General features: G+C 43.3%; 1 protein-coding gene across 1 annotated transcript in view; it reads left to right on the plus strand.

Moving 5' to 3' along the window:
* LOC126481740 (LIM/homeobox protein Lhx9-like) overlaps positions 1-27,068 on the plus strand; it is a 147,312-nt gene that overhangs the window by 108,741 nt on the left and 11,503 nt on the right. The window contains exon 3 of the mRNA XM_050105695.1: positions 24,071-24,315. Within this exon, the coding sequence (XP_049961652.1) occupies positions 24,071-24,315 (245 nt within the window). The remainder of the gene's footprint in view (positions 1-24,070; positions 24,316-27,068) is intronic.

Consider the following 27,068-nt stretch of genomic DNA (forward strand, 5'->3'; position numbering starts at 1 on the left):
AATTTACTTTAGTTATGACAGCGAACAGATTGTTGTGTACTGACAAAGTTACTCTGTAACTGCAATATATGATCTGAAGATGGGCAGCTAGCCTGAAACCGGCCATTGAAAATAAAAAATAGCGATCAAAGACTGAAATGCCATTTTTTTACCTTTTTAAAGGTTCTCAACAGAGATGAGTGGGTAGCACCGGGGGTGTTGTGGAGCTGGGTGTTCTTGGAGGGAGTCTTCACCGTGTGATTCATTCATGTGTCAATGTCTCATCCCCCCGTGATCACGCCACCTGAGGGAGTGAAAAAGTAGGTCTGGAAAAACATAAGCAATCTTCACTGCTTTGGATCTCGTTCAGTTGCTGTAGAATGGTTTTGAGCGGTCCATAGTGGCTTCATCCAGTACAGCGGAGCTAAAATTGCGGTCGCACTGCTCACCAAAAGGGTACGACCGAGTTAAATGGGCTGGCTGGCCCACGTTGTCCCTCCTGAGAGACGATCTCCACTGATTCCAAATTAAAAATGTAAGTGTACGCCAGATGTGGCTTAAATTCAGAGGAATAGTATCGGCAGAAATTGAGAGATTTATACGAAATAAATTATCAAACGACGGAGCTGATCCTCCTTGGTACACAAAACGGGTCAGAACACTGTTGCAGAAACAACGAAACAAGCACGCCAAATTTAAACAGACGCAAAATCCCCAAGATTGGCAAACGACGGAGCTGATCCTCCTTGGTACATAAAACGGGTCAGAACACTGTTGCAGAAACAACGAAACAAGCACGCCAAATTTAAACAGACGCAAAATCCCCAAGATTGGCGATCGTTTACAGAAGCTCGAAATTTAGCGCGGAATTCAATGCGAGGTGCCTATAACAGTTTCCACAACGAAACTTTGTCTCGAAACCTGGCAGAAAATCCAAAGAGATTCTGGTCGTATGTGAAGTATGTTAGCGACAAGAAACAATCAATGCCTTCTCTGCGCGATAACAATGGAGATACTATCGCTGCCAAAGCAGAGTTACTAAACACAGCCTTCCGAAATGCCTTCACAAAAGAAGACGAAGTAAATATTCCAGAATTCGAATCGAGAACAGCTGCCAACGTGAGTAACGTAGAAGTAAATATCCTCGGCGTAGTGAAGCTACTTCAAACACTTAATAAAAGCAAGTCTTCTGATCCAAACTGTATACCAATTAGGTTCCCTTCAGAGTATGCTGATGCATTAGCTCCATACTTAACAATCATGTACAGCCGTTCGCTCGACGAAAGATCCGTACCCAAAGACTGGAAAGTTGCACATGTCACACCAATATTCGGGAAAGTTAGTAGGAGTAATCCACTAAATTACAGGCCCATATCGTTAACGTCGATATGCAGCAGGATTTTAGAACACATATTGTGTTTGAACATAATGAATTACCTCGAACAAACCGGTCTATTGACACACAGTCAACATGGGTAGAAAACATCGTTCCTGTGAAACACAACTATCTCTTCATTCACATGAAGTGTGCAGTGCTATTGACAAGGGATTTCAGATCGACTCCGTATTTCTGGATTTCCGAAGGCTTTTGACGCTGTACCACACAAGCGGCTCGTAGTGAAATTTCGTGCTTATGGAATATCGTCTCAGTTATGTGACTGGATTTGTGATTTCCTGTCATAGAGGTCGCAATTCGTAGTAATTGACGTAAAGTCATCGAGTAAAACAGAAATCATTTCTGGCGTTCCCCAAGGTAGTGTTATAGGCTCTTTGCTGTTCCTTATCTATATAAACGATGTTGGAGACAATCTGGGCAGCCGTCTTAGGTTGTTTGCAGATGACGCTGTTGTTTATCGACTAATAAAGTCATCAGAAGACCAAAACAAACTGCAAAATGATTTAGAAACGATATCTGAATGGTGCGAAAAGTGGCAGTTGACCCTAAATAACCAAAAGTGTGAGGTCATCCACATGAGTGCTAAAAGGAACTCGTTAAACTTTGGTTAAACGATAAATCAGTATAATCTAAAAGCCGTAAATTCAACTAAATACCTAGGTATTACAATAACGAACAACTTAAATTGGAAGCAACACATAGAAGATGTTGTGGGGAAGGCTAACCAAAGAGTGCGTTTTATTGGCAGGACACTTAGAAAATGTAACAGACCTACTAAGGAGACCGCCTACTAAGGAGGCTGCCTACACTACGCTTCTCCGTCCTCTTTTAGAATAATGCTGCGCGATGTGGGATCCTTACCAGATAAAAGGCTCTGAGCACTATGGGACTTAACAGCTGAGGTCATCAATCCCCTAGAACTTAGAACTACTTAAACCTAACTAACCTAAACACATCACACACATCCATGACCGAGGCAGGATTCGAACCTGCGACCGTAGCGGTCGCTCCGTTCCAGACTGTAGCCCCTAGAACCGCTCGTCCACCCCGGCCAGCCTTACCTGATAGGACTGGCGGAGTACGTCGAAAAAGTTCAATGAAAGGCAACACTTTTTGTATTATCGCGAAATATGGGAGAGATTGTCACAGAAATGATACAGGATTTGGGCTGGACATTATTAAAAGATAGGCTTTTTTCGTAGTGACGGAATCTTCTCACGAAATTCCAATCACCAACTTTCTCCTCCTAATGAGAAAATATTTTGTTGACACCGACCTACATAGGGAGGCACGGTCTCCAAGATAAAATAAGGGAAATCAGAGCTCAAACAGAAAGATACAGGTGTTCATTCTTTCAGCGCGTTATACGAGACTGGAATAATAGAGAATTGTGAAGGTGATTCAATGAACGCTCTGACAGGCGCTTAAATGTGATTTGCAGAGTATCCATGTAGATGTAGATGTGGAATTGTTGAAGCGTCCAGGGGGAGTCAGCAGTGTAGATGGATGTCGTCCTGCTACTTACCACACCAACTGTTGTGTTGGACTGTGAAACGCGTGGAATCTACCCTCCAAGGAAAGGAGTGATTTTACTGACGCTCTTTATGCCACCCTTCCAAATCCTTACTTTGTCAGTTCAGTGCGGCGGTGTATCTGAAATGCTTTTCTCGACCACTCATAAGACAACATGTAATTTCAACTCTGGACACCGCGATTCTGTCTTCGACTGTAGAGACGTCAAAAGAAGATGAAATGTGCGTTAAGAGAGGATGTGATGACCTTCTCATCGTGTGACACGTCTGCGATGGCATTGGGCAGAATTGTGGTGACATCTGGTGCCGATGTGACGTCGTTAACCCACATTACACGTCAAACGAACTTCTGAGCTCCGACCTCTTTCTGAATGAGTCGACACCTTGGCTGTATGAAGCGTCGTTGAGCCAGAGGGTGATGTCGCAGGGCGTCGCGCTTTTCCACCATCGCGGAGGAAAGTTTTAGGCTCTTTTGGTCCAAATTTCAAACTTATCCGTCGCTATAGGAGACAGTTACGGGGTTTCGAAAAAGTAATCCTTTAATTGTATTGTGCAGTGTATTCCCATTTTCTTCCTCCCATCTCTCTTGCTTCTCGCTGTTCATGTGACCAGCCAAACTCTCCTTTACATTGATTCCTTCTAGACCGTTATCATGCGTCTGTGTTAGACGTCTCTACACCACATATTCATCATTACACAATCGTATTGTCATTACATCGTTATTATTTATTATTATTATATGTTGCTCATGTGCCATACAAATTGTAATGTTTACCCACAGAATAAATCTGCTTTGATGTAAAATAAACAGTTTATGCCACTTCTCAAGTAGTCGTGGAGTGTGTTCAAAAATGGTTCAAATGGCTCTGAGCACTATGGGACTTAACACCTATGGTCATCAGTCCCCTAGAACTTAGAACTACTTAAACCTAACTAACCTAAGGACAGCACACAACACCCAGTCATCATGAAGCAGAGAAAATCCCCGACCCCGCCGGGAATCGAACCCGGGAACCCCGGCGTGGGAAGCGAGAACGCTACCGCACGACCACGAGCTGCGGACGTGGAGTGTGTGACACATTAACGGGACTTCCATGGCGTCATAAGTTCTATTTCTATGGACGGTATAAGCAAGAGAAATTCATTTGAACGTGTTGAAGATTAATAAGAATTCTGTTCCTTCGTTTTCAACAGTTACAAAATGAGCAGCTGAACTAGAAAATAGCCGTTGTCCTTTTAAGATGGTCCACTCGCAGGACTCTGCAGAAGAATAGCCAGACATGAAACGTCGTAAAGTGCCAAAAATGTCAATATTCGATCGACGACTAAAGACTAAACAAATTTGAAGCCGCTAATGTCATAGGCGTATCACGAAAACTATGAGAAAACTATGTTCAAAACGGGAGGCGCCTTTGTTGAACGATGACCAAAAGCAAATGAAAAAAGCAATGTCTGGGACGTATTAAATAGAATCCGACTGACTTTGACAGCCAATTTATTACTGAGATCTGGGTCCACTATTTCACGCCAGAGCTTAAACACACGTGGGTGGAAGCCGGTATGCTTGGACTGAAATAGCTAAGTCCTATTTAATTTCCCGTCCGCCCCCGGTAGCTGAGTCGTAGCCGGCACGGTAGCTCAGCGTGTTCGGTCAGAGGGTTAGATGCCCTCTGTAATAAAAAAAAAAACTGAGTTAATCGATCAACAACGAACTTAAATGGATGTCTTACGATCAGATGCAACGAAAAAAAGCGAACAAAATGAGAATTAACAAAAAAAAGTGGCCAGCGCGACGGAATGTCAATCCTAAGGGCCCGAGTTCTATTCACGGCTGGGTTGGAGATTTTCTACGATCAGGGACTGGGTGTTGTGTTGTCCTAATCATCATCATTTCATCCCCATCGACGCGCAAGTCGCCGAAGTGGCGTCAAATCGAAAGACTTACACCAGGCGAACGGTCTACCCGAAGGGAGGCCCTAGTCACACGACTTCTTTTTTTTTATTTAATTTCCCAAGAATGCTATAGTCAATGTTTTGTACGATAAATAAGTATTCTTCTCAACTATTAAGTAGCAAAGGATAGACCTATACGTGGAGGACAGTTTGCAAGCCCTCTAAACTAACAGATGAAACAATACTTGCGAAGACGCCCTGGTTGGAAAACAAACAAAAAATAAAATATTTCGTCAGGAGAATGTACCTTGCCGCGAAGCTGTTTTGACAATGAGTAAACTAGAAGTTTGAAGAAAGAATTGCTGAAACATCCATCTACTCACTATCGTTGGCTACCTCTGATTTCAACCTATTTTCACACCCAAAGAAATCTGTGGCTGAAACACTTTTGTGTTCGTTGGAGAGGTAATTGGGGCCGTAGGAGGATATTTTGCAGATTTTCCAGAACCACTCTTCAGGGCTGTAATACATTCCATCGAAGAACAGAGAACTGAGTGTGCTGTCCTAAAGGGGTATTGTCTGAGTGTTTGCGCACTTCTTAAGGAACAAAATCTGTCATTTACTGGGACGCAGATAAACTTTTACTTTGTCGTCATACGTAGCTACGAGGTATCGAACTGACCACGATCCATTGTCAACCATCGGGAGTAGAACCGGTCAGCGGACCATCTGTTCCACCGAAAAACTGTTAAACCGGCGAATATTTAATAAAAAATACCACTAGACTGACGCTACCACGTAAAAAATATTAAACCACTTTCTATTTAATAAAAATATACAATAGACAGTGGAATCTGTTAGTATTCAAAGCACATTGAGCAAACTGGTCAGTGATTATGATTATCTGAAACGTGCACATATCTCCCACATTAAAGGTGCACGTGAAATGGCGAAGTAAAACAATAGAAATACGAGTACAGAAACACGCACAATCCCGTCATCGAAATCTGTATCATCCTCGTTCCTGTGACCTATTTTTAGGCTCGCAGCAAATACGCTATTTTAAAAACAGTTTGTCGGTAGTTATATGTGTCTCTTTAATATTACGAATTAAATCAAAAAACCGATTTTTTCCTCGTATATCGTTTCACAGATAAATTTCATGTGCTAAAATTTTTTAACTTGAGAGTATTTTTAATGAAACAGATCTGTTCTGTCCCTTTGTGCATTTACGGATTAGAGAAAGTATTATAGGCAAGCATTTTGGAATAGCACTTCAGACCCGCAATATCATTACAAAAGAATATAACATTTAAGTTTGTATTATGCTACTGCAGTATAACGTGGGAACAGTCACAAATCAATGATAAACATTAGCAGTAATCAGAGTTCAATGCACAGCCAAAAGGCAATAAACTTAAAGTGTCCGTCTACATTCCGAAACTAAAGTTCATTATATATCTAAATATCGTCGATTGTAGCAATCTACGCAATAATGCTTAATCTTCCGTTCCATAAAAGAAGTCAAATAAACATTACTTATTCAAGTTTTAATACGTTCAGACGAAGTTAACAAAAGTTCTTAAATCGAAAATCCACATTTATAAGAGCTTTTTATCTGTCGGTCCTAATTTGATCAACTAAATGAAGCAGAGACTCGAATTACTTTAAAACCGGAATATAATCATCATTGTCAGCCTTTTTTTTCATTTACTGTTGGATTAAATGTGCCCAAAGTTAACGATACACAGTTTCAAGCTGTTTAGATCTTTTATGCCTCAATACTTTGCCGTTCATCCATTTTACGCTACATTACCCACGAAGGTATTTCACGAGAAACAGAGAAAATAATTTCTCCCTTCATCATCTGTCAGTACACCTCTTCACTTTCTAATGACTTGGATATTAAACGTCCTCAAATCGAGGCCTCAATATGCTATTCGAAATCATTTGACGCCACGCTGGATCTCAAAATCAAATTTGGGCATTGTAGATGTGTGGTTACCAACGCATGGAAAGTAGTTAACATTCGATTTGTTGGTTTAATACAGGTGTTCGGCCACTGGGGTTGTTTGTTATATAATTTTTGATCTTTCAACGTTTGATTTACGAGACCAAGAGAACGATTAGTCAGGTAAATAGTGATAAATGTACTTTTCTTCGTAAATAACGCACTTGTTTTCCGCTGTCGTTTCCTTTCGGATCAGTGTACAGCGTCCGACTATTCTATACTGCACAGATATATAATGACAGGTATATTGATAGATAGTTCGTTAAATTCGATTCCAGAAGGTTTGCAAAATACCGGCCTCCCCTGGACTCAAAGAGTTTTTCAACCACAGATTTCCTTTGCTATAGGAATCGTGAAATAATACTATTTCTTCCCTTTTTCCATTGCTGAGGCATTTGTACCTCTTCATGTTGAAGAGGTACAAATCCATGCACTTCTCAAGCAGTTTCTCCAGGGAACTTGGGTAATATTCGCCAGTTACTGTTACTCTTTGCCGAGGTACCATATTTCCCCACACAATGGATAAAATTTTAGCCAAGTTAAACTGGGACTTAATTTGAATGTTTATTTTTCAAATAAATATATACTAATCGGGACAAAAGTCAGTGGGGGGCTCGTAAATCACAGATCCGCTGATTTGTCGGTTCATGTCTGCTAAAACGTTTTTTGCTTCTTTTATCGTAAAGGCCTGCTTCGACACCTGTCAGTTTTCCTGTCACTTTTCTATAATACCACTGCTTCGATAACGCCTTACAGAAAATTACTTTAATACTTGCTTTGCATGTATGGATATGACACATATTTGATAACTACCACGGTTTTACTTTGGACATACACCCGATCAGTGAGTTCACATCAAGCATTACAGATGCGGGGCATGCCAGTTTGTGTTTTACAGTAGTACCTTATGATACTTCTGACCTGCTGACGCGTTGCCTCCAGAACAATATTTGCAAATTACTACGTCTTTTTTAGTTGCTAAATATCGCAATTTTCACAGATCTGGTGATACTCGCATCTGAAGAACGGAACCGGGTATAAAATCAAATTGTCTGCGAGTTGTGGGCCTTTATCTGGATATTAAGTTTAAATGAAAGTGAAGAAAAATTATAGGATCTATTGAATGGGATGAACATTTTAATGAGTACAGAAGGTGGAGTGAGAGTAAACTGGAAAAAGGCAAAAGTAATGAGAGAAGTAGTATAAATGAGAATAGTGAGAAGCTTAACATCAGAACTGTTGAAGACGTGGTAAACGAGGTTAAGGATTTGTGCTATGCTGGAAAGAAAATAATCATTGACCGTCGAAGCAAAGGAGACGTACAAAGTGGATCAATACAGACAAAGAGGACATTTCTTGTCGAGAGAAGTCTGCTAGTATCAAACATAGGCTTTAATTTGAGGAATAAAGTTCTGAGAGTGTACGTTTGGAACTCAGCATTGCATGGGAGTGAATCATGGACAAACGGAAAACCAGAACAGAAAAGAGTCGAATTGTTTGAGATGTTGGAAATTAGGTGGACTAATAAGATAACAAATTAGTTCTCCGCAAAATCGTAGAAGGAAAGAACGTATGGCAAATGCTGTTGGGAAGAAGGGACAGGTTGATAGGAGATGCGTTAAGACATCAGGGAATAACTTCCATGGCACTAGTGGGAACTGCAAAGGGTAAAAACTGTAGGGGAAGACAGAGATAGAAATATATCCAGCGTGTGACTGAAGACGTATGGTGCAAGTGTACTCTGAGATGAAGCACATAAAAAATATAGTAAACAGATCCCAGGATATCAGTGGAAGAATCTCAAAGAAATGTTGTTTACCCACGTAACAAGTAACTTATAAGGACCTGCTCGACCCATTCAAGAGCACTGCCCATCAGTCTGTGACTCTCACCAGTTTGATATAATAGAAGGAATTGGCAAGATCCAACCAAGAGCAGTGCTGCTGGTCAGCGGATAGTTTAGTCGACGAATGGGCGTTACGGAGATTCTCAAAAAAACCCATTGGCAGACGCTCCAAGAGAGGCGTGGCGCATCACACAGAGGTTTACTATTGAAATTCCGTGAGAGTACATTCCAAGGACACTCAGACAACGTATTACTTCTTCCAGCATACGTCTCGCGGAGTGACAACAACGAGAAAATTGTAGAAATTAGGGTCATACCGAAGCGTTGCCGCATTTATCTGTGAAAATAAGCCCTCGGTGGCAGCACCTTCATCGAGTCTGCCTTAAATGTGATTGTTGAATGTAGGCTATTTCAAATGATGTTATCTACACCACATTTGGATTTCCAACACTTTAGTTGCACTTAAGATGTTGCATAACCTACTGTTTATAGCCATGTCGAATCTGATCTACTATAATTTATGCGCAGATAAACAATTCGACGTACTACCCTCTTCTGATGTTCTATAGAGTTATGGTTCGAGTGCAGTAGCCTAACACTTAAATGACACAGTTTTACGTATGGCAGACATTTAGTTAACGCAGACGCTGATCAACGTTCTTAAATCATTGTTCTTGGAATCTAATAATCAAACCAAACCGAAAACGATGTGCAGAGTAAGTATAATTTGGAAGTAACACAGTTCACAGTCCAAACCTATAGTCACACTTTACAGAAATCATTAATGAAGTTTAACGTAGTTCATAGTATTGATTGTCAGTTCACAGTAAACCACCGAAAAACTGTCAGTTAATATTCTTTTGGACACGGAATTGATAAAACTGGGCGCCTTTTACGACCTTTGATTTGACATATCTCGTCTGCATACACCGTGCAGTGATACCGGGCACAGATCTCGCTCATAGCATAACCTCCTTCAGACTGACTCTCTTTTTTAAAATTACAATATTTAGCAACATATTTAGCTGTTGTTGTTCTCTGACGTTTTACAAGTTACAGTTAAAAATTTACGTTCGTGAGTGACTGAATAGTGGAGAGATATTCTTCTGAATGTGAACTTTTAAATACGATAGTAATTGCAATTGAAATATGCTGTCTATTTTTCCAATTTATGGTGTTCTAATTCAGTAACAATATTTTAGTTAAGAATGCAAATTACTCTGAAACTAAATGAGTGCCAGATTTGCTAACGTATTTTCATCATTAACTGAATATGTTCAAATGTTCAAATTTGTGTGAAATCTTATGGGACTTAACTGCTAAGGTCATCAGCCTCTAAGCTTACACACTACTTAATCTAAATTGTCCTAGGGACAAACACACACACACTCATGCCCGAGGGAGGACTCGAACCTCCGCCGGGACCAGACGCACAAACTGAAGAGGTACTTCACATATTTGAAAGGACATTTAATGTACTTCATGCGTAACCTAGTAACTGGGTATACGTTTGCATGGCAACAGTTACAACTAAGTTTTATATTACGGGTGTTTTGCAATTAGTGCACTCTCTAGGTATTTACACGAACGGATCCTAATTAATAAAAAAATTTAACCGATAATGAAGTTAATTTGGATAAGCCCTGCATCTACATGGCTAGTCTCCAAATCACACTTAAGTACCTGGCGGAGAGTTCATCTGACCACCTTCACAATAATTCTCTATTATTCCACTCTCGAACAGCACGTGGAAAAAAGAATGCCTTTATATTTTTGTGCGAGCTCTGATTTCCCTTATTTCATTATAATGATCGTTTCGCCCTGCGTAGGTCGACGCCAGAAAAATATTTTCACATTCGGAGGAAAAAAGTTGTTGATTGAAATCTCGTGAGAACATCCCGCCGGAACGAAAAACGCCTTTGATTTAATGATTTCCCACCCAAATCCTATATTATATGCGTGACAGCCTCTCCCCTATATCTCGATAGTACAAAACGTACTGCCCTTCTTTGAACTCTCTCGATGTACTCCGTTAATCCTATCTGGTAAGGATTCCATACCAAGCAGTGGAACTCCAAAAGAGGACGGACAAGCTCAGTCCAGGCAGTTTCTCTACTACTCGTACATCTGGTGTATCTTCTAAGACTTCTGCCAATAAAACGCAGTCTTTGGTTCGTCTTCCCCGCAAGATTATGTGTTCTTTCCAATTCAAGTTGTTAGTATTTGTAATTCGTAGGTATTTTGTTGAATTTACGGCCTTTAGATGTCACTGATTTATCGTGCAATCGAAGTTTAACGGATTTCTTCTAGCTCTCGTGTGGACGACCTCACACTTTTCATTAGTTACGGCCAATTTTCGCACCATACAGATATCTACACCGTTTTGCTATTGCCTGATTTAATATTCAAGATTTTTGGTACTGCGCACATGTCATAGAAATAACACTATTGAAAATATTCGGGAAAAAATTAGGCGGAGAATATCATTAAAGCTAGACATAATCCACCTGCTTTCTCACAATATCTATTATCGTTCTTCCAAGCGCCATTCACGATGAAACAGGGAACAAATAGTGGTACCAGTACCCTCCGCCACGCACTGTAAGGGACTTAAGGAATATAGCTGTAGACGTAGAAACTTTGGCATTAAAATTCGATTCTACACAGAGTACGCGAAAGAATTTGCCCCCCTTCTAACAGCCGTGTACCGCAAGTTTCTAGAGGAACGGAAGGTTCCAAATGATTGGAAAAGAACACAGGTAGCTCCAGTTTTCAAGAAGGGTCGTCGAGCAGATGCGCAAAGCTGTAGGCCTGTATCTCTGACATCGATCTGTGGTAGAATTTTAGAACATGTTTTTTGCTCGCGTATCATGTCATTTCTGGAAACCCATAATCTACTCTGTAGGAATCAACATGGATTCCGGAAACAGCGATCGTGTAAGACCCAACTCGCCCTACTTGTTCATGAGACCCCGAAAATATTAGATACAGGCTCCCAGGTAGATTCCATTTTCCTTGACTTCCGGAAGGCGTTAGCACTGTCGTCTGATAAACAAAGTAAGAGCCTACGGAATATCTGATCAGCTGTTTGGCTGGATTGAAGAGTTTTTAGCAAACACAACACAGCATGTTGTTCTCAATGGAGAGACGTCTACAGATGTTAAAGTAACCTCTGGCGTGCCACAGGGGAGTGTTATGGAACCATTGCTTTTCACATTATACATAAATGACCTAGTAGATAGTGTCGGAAGTTCCATGCGGGTTTTCGCGGATGATGCTGTAGTATGCAGAGAAGTTAGAAAATTGCAGCGAGATGCAGGAAAATCTGCAGCGGATAGACACTTGGTGCAGGGAGTGGCAACTGACCCTTAACATAGACAGATGTAATGTATTTCGAATACATAGAAAGAAGGATCCTTTACTGTATCGTTATATGGATAGCGAAACAGACTCTGGTAGCAGTTACTTCTGTAAAATATCTGGGAGTATGCGTTCGGAACGATTTGAAGTGGAATGATCATATAAAATTAATTGTTGGTAAGGCGGCCGGAGTGGCCGTGCGGTTCTAGGCGCTACAGTCTGGAACCGAGCGACTGCTACGGTCGCAGGTTCGAATCCTGCCTCGGGCATAGATGTGTGTGATATCCTTCGGTTAGTTAGGTTTAATTAGTTCTAAGTTCTAGGCGACTGATGACCTGAGAAGTTAAGTCGCATAGTGCTAAGAGCCATTTCAACCAGTCCTTAGAAAATGTAGTCCATCAACAAAGGAGGTGGCTTACAAAACGCTCGTTCCATCTATACTTGAGTATTGCTCATCAGTGTGGGATCCGTACCAGGTCGGGTTGACAGAGGAGATATAGAAGAGCGGCGCGTTTCGTCACAGGGTTATTTGGTTCAAATGGTTCATATGGCTCTGAGCGCTATGGGACTTAACTTCTGAGGTCATCAGTCCCCTAGAACTTAGAACTAGTTAAACCTAACTAACCTATGGACATCACACATATCCATGCCCGAGGCAGGATTCGAACCTGCGACCGTAGCGGTCACGCGGTTCCAGACTGAATCGCTTAGAACCGCACGGCCACACCGGCCGGCGGTTATTTGGTAAGCGTGATAGCGTTACGGAGAAGTTTCGCAAACTCAAGTGGCAGACTCTGCAAGAAAGGGGCTCTGCATCGCAGTGTAGCTTGCTGTCCAGGTTTCGAGAGGGTGTGTTTCTGGACGAGGTATCGAATGTATTGCTTCCCCCTACTTATATTTCCCGAGGAGATCACTAATGTAAAATTAGAGAGATTCGAGCGCGCACGGAGGATTTCCGGCAGTCGTTCTTCCCGCGAACCATACGCGGCCGAAACAGGAAAGGGAGGTAATGACAGTGGCACGCAAAGTGCCCTCCGCCACACACCGTTGGATGGCTTGCGGAGTATAAATGTAGATATAGAAAACATCGAAATCAGATTTTGCTCAATGGAAATTTCATCGAATGGACGTGGGACACACCTAGATGTGTGACATCGGAGAGGAATTTAGGCGCGCGGGTCTGGCAGTGGAGGAAACGCGGGACCCCGGCGGCGGCAGCTGCTGATGCTGCGCTTTTTGCAGTTTGCACGACACTGACGGATGACTGGCGCATTGATTGGACCAGCGGCGGCAGCATGGCGGAGCGCCGCCCCCGCCCCGCCCCCACCCGCGGAACCTGTTTGTCCGGCACGGCCTCCACCTTCTCCTCCCCCTCCCCCCCCTACCCTTCCCCTGCCGTATCGCGACGCTCTCGGGCAGCCAGCAGATCCGGGCCGCGCGCGCTCACAGCCGCGGGCAATTTGCACAGCAATTACGCTGCCGGCGCTCATTTAGCCCGCGGGCTTATCTCCGGACGGCTCGCACGGCTTGATAGCAACTGGCGCCAGTCGGCCTCACTGGCGCGATTTTATTGCCCTCCGCAAAAGGATGCCCGAGCGCTGCAGGTGCCGCGTGCGTAATAAACACACTGCCGGACAGGGCGCTTAAACGGCCTCGAGTACATCTAGACTCATAGTCTGCAAACCACTGTAAAGTTTGTGGCAGAGGATACATAACATCGTACTGCATGTTAGGGATTCTTCACGTTGCAATTGCGTAGCTTCTAACGACGTTGACTGGAATACACTAGGTGCTTCAGTCCGGAACCGCGCGACTGCTACGGTCGCAGGTTCGAATCCTGCCTCGGGCATGGATGTGTGTGATGTCCTTAGGTTAGTTGGGTTTAAGTAGTTCTAAGTCTAGGGGACTGATGACCTAAGATGTTAAGTCCCACAGTTCTCAGACCCATTTTTATTTTTTGGAATACACTCTGGAATAATGAAGATAGCAGGGGTGAAATACAGATACCGACTAGTAATCCACAGCTTTTAGAGAATCTAGAGAGCGAAAAGTTATGTACAACTTGTCCAGAAACCAGACCGTGGTTGCAACAGTAGAAGTACAGGAAAGACATGCAATACTTGAGAAGGAAGTGATACAGGGTTGTAGCCTGTCCTCAATATTACTCAATCTGTGCGTTTACGAAGCAGTAAAGAACCCAAGGAGAAATTTCGATAGGGAATTGGTTCGAATGGCTCTGAGCATTATGGGACCTAACTTCTGAGTTCATCAGTCCCCTAGAACTTAGAACTAATTAAACCTAACTAACCTAAGGACATCACACATATCCATTCCCGAGGCAGGATTCGAACTTACGACCGTAGCGGTTTCGCGGTTCCAGACCGTAGCACCTAGAACCGGTCGGCCACCCTGGCCAGCTCGAAAGGGAATTAATATTGGAGAAGATATTAAAACTTTCAAATTTTCAGATGAAATGGAATTTTGTTAGAGAGAGCGCAAGAAATGCTGATTCGCAACAGCAAGAAAAGTTTTTCTCGAAAATAGAAATTTGTCAACATGGAATATAAATCTTAAGTTTTAGGAGGTCTTCTCTGAAGGTATTTGTCTTGAGTGTAGCCATGCTCTAAAGTGGAATGTGGACGATCAACAGTTCAGACAAGAAGAGAACAGAAGTTTTAGGAAAGCAGTGCTACAGAAAAATGCTGAAGTTAAATGGTCTAACAACCCTACCACAACAAAGGTTAAAAATTAATTATGATTGTAGTGTTGCTCACGCTGCTATATATTGCATTTTCGGGCAACAACAAAGTGATATTATGTAGCAGGTGTCATTAGAGCACAGTTAACAAAGTCATTTCTTGAAATAATGGATAAACCAGGCATTCATCTTTTCGTGTTTCCCACGCTGGTCTCTTTGTGAACTCATGGCTCAATCGTCGAAAATATAGGTAGTGATGATTCTAAACTCGGATGCAAAGAGGCCTAGGTGTTATTCTGCGATATTCAAAAGTTTTATAGATGCGCTTCACAAACCATTCTTGAAGTTTAAACCTTTGCGAGTTAGGACAATGGTGATGTAAAAAAGTAATCAGCACTCCGAATGTAAGTCACACTTCTTTTTCAATCCTTATGTTGTAATATCACGCAACTCGTTCCAAAACATCACTTCACAATACAAAACATACTTGAAAACATCTTCCTCACTGTTACAGTTCACATTTCATAAACTGACTACAATTTGCGTCTTTTTAACATGACGACCAAAGCTTGACTCTCTAATAACCGCTTACGCGCCCAAAAATCAGAGTTACAAGTACGTCAATGATCATAATGACAAAAGCAAGAATACACATAAGAACAATATCATTGCGATATATACATATCGATGTATCGAAGTACCTCTACATTAATGAAATCAGATCTGAATGCTGTCACAGAAATATGTTAACTATTTTACAGAAACACAGTAGAATATTTCTGGTATCGAGAGGTTGAGGTGAGGTGCCGTAATGGTTACGTAATTCAAGTACCATTACAATGGGTAGGTCGAATTACTAATAAGAAGCTGCTGAACTGAACTGGGGGTAAAGGAAATATGTGGCACAATTTGACTAGAAGAATGAACCAGTTAACGGGACACATTCTGAGACATCAATGGAGCACAAACTTAGTGTTCCAGGGAAGTATCTTTTTTTTTTTTGGGGGGGGGGGAGGCGACGGGAAAACGTGTAGATGGAGACTAAGAGATGAACAGAGTAAGAAGATTTAGAAGGAGATGAACAGAGTAAGCAGATTTAGAAGGATGCATGTGGCAGTAGTTACCAGAGGCTTGCACAGGATAGAGCAGCATGGAAAACTGCATCGGTCAAATCTTCGGACTGAACACCACAATAACGACGATAAAACCGCTCAAACGCTTGCCGTATGTCCTCAGTGAATATCGTTAATGATGACTGTTCAGTTTAATGTTATATCCATATATTGTGGCTTTTGTGTCGTCGTTGCCACTGTAGCGTCCTGTAGCATGGGAAGCAACGGACAGAATATTGACTGGTGGCCGGTATCCTCTTGTACAACACAACTGCATACATGTATTCAAAAATGGTTCAAATGGCTCTAAGCCCTATGGGACTTAACATCTGAGGTCATCAGTCCCGTAGACTTAGAACTACTTAAACCGAACTAACCTAAGGACATCACACACATTCATGCCCGAGGCACGATTGTACCTGCGACGGTAGCAGCTGCATGGTTCCGGACGGAAGCGCCTAGAACCGCTCGGTCACTGCGGAAGGCGCATTCATGTATTAACAGGGTTAATTATTTATCAGATCAGAAAGCTACATATCTTAAGCAAGTTGCTGTGAAACAAGCTCTTCCGAAATAGCCCACGCTGACCTCACTGCTGGTGAAGTACAAGTCCCGCTTTTCACATTACTCTGGTCTCTGACTCTGACTCTGACTCTGAGCTAGAGACTGTCACTCTGACTGCGACTTGGCGACTGACTGGCAGTGACTGACTGGGCTGGCTTGTTTGTGACTGACTGGTCCCTGCGGTCCGTGGTGGCGATAAATACTGCCGGTCGAGAGTGCGTTGGTGGCGCGTTGCTTGGGAGTCTGTCTTTGGCCCCTCTCGTGATAGGCATGCTTGAATCAGTATCTTCTCGTGACCTCTTTGCTGACCAGAGCGCTGGCGACAGCTTACGCCAGCACAGTGACGTCATCACACTTGTTCCAATTTATTGCTAATATAGCTCTTACATCTATCAGTTGCATGACCCAAGAGCTTTTCAAATTTTCGGTCCAATGCTTTTTAAATAATGCACAGTGAACCACGGAAAAGGGAAGGAAAAATGGAATAAAACTTTACAGACTGAGCAGATGTGTAGCGCTATTTTGCTGATTACAAAATCGATTCATATTTACAAAGTACCTGGCAGTAGGAACCTACTTATTACAATGACGTTGCACTCCCTTTGACCTGTATGCATGCACTGATTCTGTGGGAGAGCGTGCCATAGAGCCGTTGTTTCATCTTCTGAGGCGAGCTGGTCCACAATTGTTGTTATTACTCCTTGATATCCTGTCTAATGACACTGGGATACAGTTGACGTCCGAGCTGGTTGACACTGTTTTATGAAAGGTGACGCAGAAGGAAGTAGGATGTCCGTGACGTAACTTCGTGCCACCAGAGTTCCCTGAAACACGTCATCTGAAGTTATGGCTCCCCACACCATCACGACTGGAGTGACACCGCTGTGCCTCTCCGAAACACTGGAAGACTGGAACCTCCCTCCACGTCTCCGCCATAGTCTCCGACGGTTGTCATCCGGGGCAGAGAGAATCGACATTCATCGCTGAACACAATGGGATTCAATCGTCAGCTCCAAACACAGCCGTTTGTGTTGCGGTGTTCCGGCAGCTGCTCCTCTCTGACGAAAGATCCAGGATGACACAGAGTGATTCATGGATTCTATTACTTGTTCTCGGATGGCAGTCGAATATGTGAAGGGATTATAATGTGCGCAAAAAGCAGCCATCTTTTCTTCTGGTGGTCAGACGTGTTGATCGGAACACCGACGTCGAGTGTGCCTGCCCACACATTCCCATGCATTCCGACATCGGCCCACTGTCACATCGGAATGCCCCAAAAACGCGGGAAATTTGGCGTCTGTCTTGAAGAGTGTGCCAATTCACGTTTTTCAGCATCCCTACGCAGCCTCCCGTTGGTCAAACCAACCTGTGCTTCCTCTGTTTGTATACCATTCGTAATGACCTGTTAGTCCTACTTGCGAAGGACCGAGCAGTGTGGCACAGTGACTGGGACACTGAACTCGCATTCTTAAAGATGGCGGTTCCAATCTGTCTTGAAGAGTCTTTCATCATCCCTATGCAGTCTCCCGTTGGCCAAACCGACCTGTGCTTCTTCTGTTTGTATACGTCCAGTATCAACTGTTAGTCCTACTTGCAGTGTGGCGCAGCGGGCCGGACCCTGGACTCGCGTTCTGAAGGATGACAGTTCAAATCCCCGAGCAGTTATCCTGATTTCTGTTCTCCGTGGTTTCGCTTCAGGCAGATGCCGTTATCGTTCCTTTGAAAGTGTACGGCTGATTACATTCCACATTCTAAAGACCTCGTTTTCGAGGAGACGTTAAATACTAACCTTCCTTGCTGTTTGCGATGGATGCCACATACTTGAGCAGTATTCTTAGATGAGTCGCATATGTGTTTTGTAAGCAATCCACTATGCACTGGTCGACAACATTATTATTACACCTGAGAATGAAGGCGCCTGTGTTGGCTCATGTGTTTACCTCTGCGCTTGAAGCCGATCACAATGTACTGTGCTGTTTCAACTATCGGGCAACTTGCCATTGCCGGCCGCAGTGGCCGTGCGGTTCTAGGCGCTACAGCCTGGAACCGAGCGACCGCTACGGTTGCAGGTTCGAATCCTGCCTCGGGCATGGATGTGTGTGATGTCCTTAGGTTAGTTAGGTTTAATTAGTTCTAAGTTCTAGGCGACTGATGACCTCAGAAGTTAAGTCGCATAGTACTCAGAGCCATTTGAACCATTTGCAACTTGCCCTTGAAGCTATTCGAACTTCTACAGTTAATATGAGAGTCGAAAAAATGGACGAATGATCATTCCATTTCATATCCCGATGACGTGTCACACCTCGGTATTTGTGTGAGTTGGCCAATTTCAGTTATGACTCAATGATATTGTAGTCACAGGATACAATTTTTTTGGGTTTTGTGAAGCTCACAGTCTTACGTGTATGAACATTTCAAGCAAGTTCCCAGTCTTTGCATCACGTGGAAGTCTTATCAAGAACTGACTGGATATTTGTGCAGTTTTTTTTTTTCAGAGTAAACTTCGTTATAGATGACTGCACCAATTACGAAATGTTAGAAGCTACAAGTGATGTTACCTGTCGTGTCATTGTTATACAACATGAACAGCAAGTTCCCAATACAATTCCATCGGGCACGATGGAGTCGAAGGTGGACCTATCTAGGTGACCTTCACTTCCAGTTTCTGCAACTAAGAACAGCTGTGAACAATTAAACCTATAACACACCTATGACGACCCTTCTTTCGCCCACACACAAAAGTAAAATATGTTTACCAGACAGATTATTGCTTGGCCGAGCGGTTCTAGGCGCTTCAGTCCGGAATCAAGCTGGCTCTACGGTCGCAGGTTCGAATCCTGCCTCGGGCATGGATGTGTGTGATGTCCTTAGGTTAGTTAGGTTTAGGTAGTTCTAAGTCTAGGGGACTGATGACCTCAGATGTTAAGTCCCGTAGTGCTTAGAGCCATTTGAGCCATTTGAAGATTGAAACTTCCTGGCAGATTAAAACTGTGTGTCGGATTATTCCTCTGTGAATTCCTTCTACTGTCACACTCTTTTCTATTTTCCTGATTCTCATAGAGTTGACTTATATTAGCTGATAATGATACAAAGATGCAACGGATTTACGTATTCTTTGTTACATCTGACCTTAAATTGTTGGGAATTTGTTATTCATAATCATCCAATCACAGATTCGTTACTATAATTTTACGTCAGTATTATGTGCTCCCTAGACTATAGACGGCAAAACCCAGTTTCCACTGAAAAAATTTTTGGGACGTTGTTTTGAATATTTTGATACATAGGACTGGCTGTCGCCGGTAGCTTGTTACAGAGATATCATGTATTTATTATGATCCATTTTTGCCCCAGGCGCTTTCGTCTATGTGAAAATGTATTCACAAAACGAAGAAACCTGTAATACGTAATCACCAAAACACACAACACAACACGCAGAGTAGGAGCCTATGCACGTACGGAAAAATGCTGTCGTCTTTGCGGCGAACCTCGGCACGACATCGTTTTTCCGCTGTTCAGTGAACCGTTGCACGAGATCCACATCAGCTGACACTTCACCATTAGCCCTATCCACACAGGTGTGTGTGTGACTGTTCACGTACAATACTACCGGTTAATAAGACCTAGGTAGAACCTAGTGGGCATTAGTGATGTCAACGTTAGTGTGACGTTAGCTACGCTTCCACGTAATATTTTCGCTTCCTTGAATAAAAGTAACCGCTAAAGAGAATCAGAACGATGAACAACTGTTTCGATGTTTTCAATCTGTCAAAGCGAGCGACTAATTTCACATTACAGGAAAAGTGAATTTGGGTCAATAGCAGTTATTTTCGAGCCTGTTTATTACGTTTTACGTGCTGTTTTTTTTATTTTGGAGTCACTTTTTTAACCAGAGTAATTTCAGTTTTGTATTACATACGAAATGTGTAGCATGTGTAATAGATGTAGTCATGGTTTCAAGAATTAAATTATTTGCAGCTCATTGAAAAGCTGCTTATAAGAACCCCTAGAGAGCGTCCATCTTTATTTTGTTTCCATTTTCAGTGTGTCTCACGATATTTATTTATTTACTTTTTACTTTTTCAGGACTGTTTCTAGCGCAGTTCAAATAAATTTTGACTTCATTTAACCGAAACGTAGTAATGCCATACGGACAGAGGAGAAACGTAAATTGTGTTTACGCAGAACTTTTTTCTGCCTTGGTTAATAACGGAGAACATTGTTTTAGTCATACGACGTTTTGATAAAGAGTAGTACAACAGCACATATATTTTAATCAGATTGTTAACATATCACGCTACCTGTACTGTGAATACGCGAGCTCGCTCAGTTCGCAGTTCTGTAACTGATTTTGGCCGCCAGCCACGGTGGCCGAGCGGCTCTCGGCGCTACAGTCTGGAGCCGCGCGACCGCTGCGGTCGCAGGTTCGAATCCTGCCTCGGGCATGGATGTGTGTGAGGTCCGTAGGTTAGTTAGGTTTAAATAGTTCTCAGTTCTAGGGGACTGATGACCTTGGAAGTTAAGTCCCATAGAGCTCAGAGCCATTTGAACCATTTTTTTTTATTATTATTTTTTTTTTTTTTTACTTTGGCCGGCCGTAATTCTAAATTGAGCCTCATCTCAACGTCATGTTTTTATGGATGGTGTACATGTTAAAACGGTTCAAGTGGCTCCAAGCACTATGGGACTTAACATCTGAGGTCATCAGTCCCCTAGACTTAGAACTACTGAAACCTAACTAACCTACGTACATCACACATATCCATTCCCGAGGCAGGATTCGAACCTGCTACTGTAGCTGCAGCGCGGTTCCAGACTGAAGCTCCTAGAACCGCTGGGCCACAGCGGCCGGCGGTCTACAAGTAATACTATACAATTCGTCGTAAAACTTAACGTTTTATTAGTTCTGTTATCTTTACAAATTTAATATTTAGCTGTCGGAATTGTCAATTCTAGTTCATCAATGTATTCGCTTTGTCTTCCAGTAAACATGTTTCAAAATTCCTCGTGCTTTTATGTATTCTCCGCTCCGCCTCCTCCCTCCCCCTCCCCTAACCTCCACAGCCAATTAGTTTTGGCAAGTGCTCAAGAATAATGCGGACTTTAATAACCGCTAATGTTTCATTGACCGTATTCTCCTTTCCAGAGAAGGAATAATAAAGAACATAGACACCTTCAACTCTCTTTGCCTCGTGTAGCTATAAAACACGGTGGTGTGTTTTCTGGAGTACGTTTTAGGGGTACCTCACAGCCAGTGATGCGTTATATTGCCCGTCCAGTATACGGGATGTTTCCGCAAGAATGTGCAAAGATGTAACAGGCCATAGAGAATGCTCTACTGAACAATCTGAGGTAGTGAACCTGAGGTCGGAGAAGCCAGGTTAAGGACATATGGAAGTAAACGTGCCTACCGCTCTGGCTAGCACTACTGTTTTCCAGCTTATTTACAACCAACGTGGATACAAGTTCACACGTACTGAGCTGTTTATGTAAATGGATGTTCTTTATTTCCTGCAAGGAAGCAAAGAGGAGGAGCCTGATTACTACGGTTCTTGCAAAGAGTTCTGCCTGAGTTGTTGGAGGACGTACCCTTGGCTACTCTTGAGAGGACGTGGATACAAGATGACGGTGCACCACCTCACTTCAGTGTGGACGCCCGCAACGATCTCAGTGCTGTATTTCCTGGTCGCTGGATTGGACGAGGATGTCCTATTCCATGGCGTGCGAGATCGCCTGGCCAGAACCCACTTTATTATTTCATTTGGGGATACCTAAAGTCACTTGTGTATGAGACCACAGTGGATATGGAAATGGAGTTATTTGCCAGAATTGTAGCTGCGTGTGATGTGATTCGAAACACACCAGAATTATTTGTCATGGTGCGTCAGAATCTTGTTCGCCGATGTCATGCTTGCATTGAGGTTGATGGCCGTCAATTTCAGCACATTTTGTAAGATTCGGTACAAATGGTACGCTCATTGTGTCGTTGATGGTATTTGCACTTAACTGTAACTAGTATAAATAAAAAAGTACACAGTAATGTAATTTTATTCCTGTTATCTCCTTAACCTGGCTTCTCCAAACCCAGGCTCTCTACCTCAAATTGTTTAGTGGAGCATCCTCTATGCCCCACTACATTTTTGCACGCTCTTACGGAAGTAAGCTGTATAAATCCCACATTGGTCCATAACGTCACCACTGAGTACGAGACTATACTACAGCCAACACTCTGTAGCGGAGTGTACGCTGCTTGGAAACTTTTTGGCAAATTGAAACCTTGTGCCGTACCGACACTCGAAACTGAGACCTTTGTTCCTCGCAGGCAAGTGCTCTTGGGAAGGTAGGAGAGAGGTACTGGCGGAAGTGAATTTGCGAGGGTGGTTTGTATGTCGTACTTGAAAAGTTCAGTCGGCAGGGCACTTGCTTACGAAAGGCAAAGGTCCCACTTTCGATTTATGGCCGCGGCTCGCTGTTAATCTTCTAGAAAGTTTCAGTTTGGACACACTCCACTGCAAAGTGAAAATTCATTCTGGAAACAGTCACCTAGGCTGTAATCAAGCCATGTCGCCATAGTATCCTTTCTTCTACGAGTGCTGGTTGCACAAGGTACGTAGAAGATTTGGAAGGTAGGAGATGAAGTACTGGCGGAAGTAAAACTTTTGGAACGGGTCCTGAGTCGTCCTAGGATAGCTCAGTCGGGAAAACAGTCCTTAGCTCGCGGTCTCGCGGTCGCGTTCTCGCTTCCCGAGCACGGGGTCCCGGGTTCTATTCCCGGCGGGGTCAGGGATTTTCACCTGCCTCGAGATGCCTGGATGTTTGTATTGTCCTCATCGTTTCATCATTCATAAAATGGCGAGATTGGACTGAGTAAAGTTTGGGAACTTGTACGGGCGCTGATAACCGCACAGTTGTGCGCCCCACAATCTGAATCATCATCATCATCATCATCATCACTGGGAGAAAACTTGTTTGCAAAAGGGGAAGGTCCCAAGTTGGAGTCCTGGGTCCACATATTGTTTTTGTCTGCCAGGAATTTTCAAACATCTTAATATTTGAAAGAGTATTGGTTGCAATTTTAGTTTCTTTTTATATTTTTCAACTACGCGTTTCGCCTTATTTAGGCATCTTCAGGTTGATCTTAATTTGGTATTTCTTAAAACGATCCTTTAGACAGTGTAGCCAAAGGGCATCGTCGAATACATCAGGCCAACATAGCCTTCGTTAAACTCAGTGAAAACTTTTCTAGAAGGACGCGAGTGACTCCAAGATCTGCATAACGCCTCCCGTTCACAGGAGCGAGTAAGAAATATAAAATTAAGATCAACCTGAAGATGCCTAAGTAAGGCGAAACTCGTAGTTGAAAAAAATAAAATTGCAACCAAGACTGTTTTTAACCAATACTGTTAAGACCTGGTTTGCTGTATGCTACATATGGATTGGAAGAATTTCTATATTTGAAAGACGTCGATGAAAGTAACATAAAATATTTCGGTCTTCAGAAGCAATCTTAGCAGAGCCACACTGGTCACTGTACCACTCTCCCTGTTTCCCTGACGAATGCTGGAGTGCTCCCCCCGCATCCCTCGCTGATGGCGGCGCTCTCGCACCAGATAGGCATGCACGCCGCCCCAACGTGACACTTGGGACGCGCTACAGGCCGCGCTGGTGCTGTGTTGCAGAGATGCTGCACCCCTCGGAGCTGTCCTCGTCCATGGAGTCCCTGGGGTACGACTCGTCGGTGACGTCACCGGGGAACCCGGCCGGCCAGCAGCAGCAGCAGCAGCGCACCAAGCGCATGCGCACCTCGTTCAAGCACCACCAGCTGCGCACCATGAAGTCCTACTTCGCCATCAACCAGAACCCGGACGCCAAAGATCTTAAGCAGCTCGCGCAGAAGACGGGGCTGTCGAAGCGAGTCCTCCAGGTACGAAATTAAAAGAAGTCACTTTTATTTATATCTCTATTGATACAGAGGCTGGTCAAAAACAATCGGAAAACCTTGTAAGGATGTTCCAGGCGAGGTTGTCCTGAGAAATAATTGTTAAGAAACAAATTCGACGCGTTGTACCGTTTCCGAGCTAATTAGTATTGGAGTTAGCCAATCAGGCCGTTATGCGGGCCAGTTTAAGCAGCCCCTGTGATACAGTTCGCGTCAGTTGTTCTCACTGCTTAGACGATAGCGAATGAGGCTGTTCAGCATTTGGCTCGGGTTCTATCCTCACTAACGTCCAATGTCCAGTTTTTCTATAGGTATCTTGTTCGGTTTTAGGAAACAAAATTAAGAACACGTTTTCGCGCCATGGCTAATTTCAATGCTAATTAACCCGGAAACGGTGCAATCATTTCTCAGCACAATCTGCGCTGTAACATCCTTACACGCTTTTCAGACTGTTTCTGACTACCCTACATACAGGTCATTGTTAATTCATTCATATCCGCCGGCTACCTCCGAGAAAACGGAGTGACATTGTGCGGACTAAACTGTGGCAGATGAACGCGGAAAAACACTGAGTATCGGTCAAGGCAGAACGAGACTTATTAGTGTTATTTTACAGCGAACAAACAGTGTGAAAAGAAATCTTAGGTGTAGTGATTTTAACTGCGCGTTGCGTGCATTTGGCATACAGCGTTCGAGTAATTTGGAAGCTGTATGGCGCAGCAGAAACATTTTTCTACGAAGTTCCTTACGAGCAGATTAAATATCGACCACACGTAGCCCTAGGTGGACTGGAAGTTGTCACACCATAAAAAAGAATATAGTAAGGATAAAATACTCCACACCAGTACTGGGAAGGTCCATTACATGCATCAACCCATAACGGCAGGATTATAATCTTGCCACAAATGTCACAAAACTTTCAACCAACGCAATATTTCCCCCTAAAGATCTCATGTTAGCGTGAGTACTGTCGAGTACAAGAGCCTGCCCTGTAATATCGGCAAGCTGCAAGATGAACTCCTCTCTTCAGAGGCTCCACTTAGCTCGAAAAATGTGATGAGGTGCTGTCCGTGTAAAGGTCTCTGTACAATGGGTTGCTGATTGGTTCATGGCTGAGTCGCATATTTGACTGGGAAGTTATAAATCAAATGGCTCTAAGCACTATGGGACTTAACATCTGAGGTCATCAGTCCCTTAGACTTAGAACTACTTAAATCTAACGACATCACACATATCCATGCCCGAGGCAGGATTCGAACCTGCGACCGTAGCAGCAGCGCGGTTCCCGACTGAAGCGCCTCGAACTGCTCGGTCACACCGACCGGCTGGGAAGTTGTACTGTCTTTCATTTTGTCAGGTGCATCCCTGGGATACTACGCAGTGCTGCCAGTCTTGTGGAAATGGACGTAATTAGCGGTGCTACTGATCTTATCTAGATCTCTGTGATGATAAGAGCACATACATCACCGCTTGTATCTCCGGAGGTACTGTGACGGCTGAGGTCTACAGGAATGATATCTGGGAGTCGTATGTGCGTCTTTTTCATGGTCTGTGAGGATCTGCATTCCACGCGAGCAATGATGATAGTGGATGACTTGGCGATGACCTAGAGCACGACAATTTGAAACAAGAGAGCAAGCTTCTATAGTGGTCAGCTCGCTCCCCGGACGTAAATTTTACTGTCAATGTTTTGGGACCTGCAGAGCGAAGAACTGCAGCATTAATCCAGCCACTATGAGTTGTTGCTCACCTGCGAAGGGCAATTTTCAATCAGTGGAAAGCATTGTCCAAGTTACGCTGGACGGCCTGACCTACAGTATGGGGAGTTCTTGCAAGATTCATACTGTCATGCCATCAATACTGATGTTCTGTCTGCTGCAAGTGTGGGGTATCTACACACGCAAAGTGCCACCAATGACTAACGCCTGGTTTTCACTGTGACGCCTGAAACCTCGCTACCTAGGCACCGTACAGAAAACACATTATCGCCGTACCTGATATTGTTCGCTGATTATCAGTCACTTAACTTAGTTATGGAGGTGTATGTATTAAGGTAGTTACTTTCGTTTATCTCGCTTTATGCGGGGTTTTTGCAGAAGAACAGGCTAACTTTAAGAGATGGTTGTGTGTAACGTTTGAAGGAAAAATAGGTTATAAATGTGAACTTCACTATAATATTTTTCACAAATTTAGGTATGTGAAGCGTACGAAATTTTCTATGCTGGACACTACAATTCCACACTAACTGCATAGTTATGTGCAAAGAGATTGGCTTATGAGTCTTACAGTTCTGATAGTGAGTTAGAGAGGAGTGAATCATTTAGTTGTATTAGTGTTATTCTGCACTGTGAGGCCTCAGCTAGTTACACACGAAGAGTGCGTTCACCTGACAATCGTCTGTAGTTATTCCAACGAGAATACTATGACTTCTGTTCAAGAATACTAGAGACGGTTATGTAAAGGCAGAACACTCGATAAAATCTCGTTGTCAGTGAAATGCGACGCACTGAGTTTCGTCGGTCTGTTTCTGCCACCCTTGTTGCATCGGAACAACAGACATTTCGGAAGGTAAATGAAACGCAGAACATTCTGCGGGGCGTTGAACGGTGCCGATCGAGTAGTCAACAATAATCGCAACTGTCAGATGTTGGAAATCTGGACGATAATTTTCAGCGTCTTCCCACATCAAGGTGAGGTGTGGCGTCATTAGCGACAGACTCGCTTATGAAGTTGTTGTA

The sequence above is a fragment of the Schistocerca serialis genome, chromosome 5, assembly GCF_023864345.2.
Source record: "Schistocerca serialis cubense isolate TAMUIC-IGC-003099 chromosome 5, iqSchSeri2.2, whole genome shotgun sequence".
NCBI classification, from domain to species: Eukaryota; Metazoa; Arthropoda; class Insecta; order Orthoptera; family Acrididae; genus Schistocerca; species Schistocerca serialis.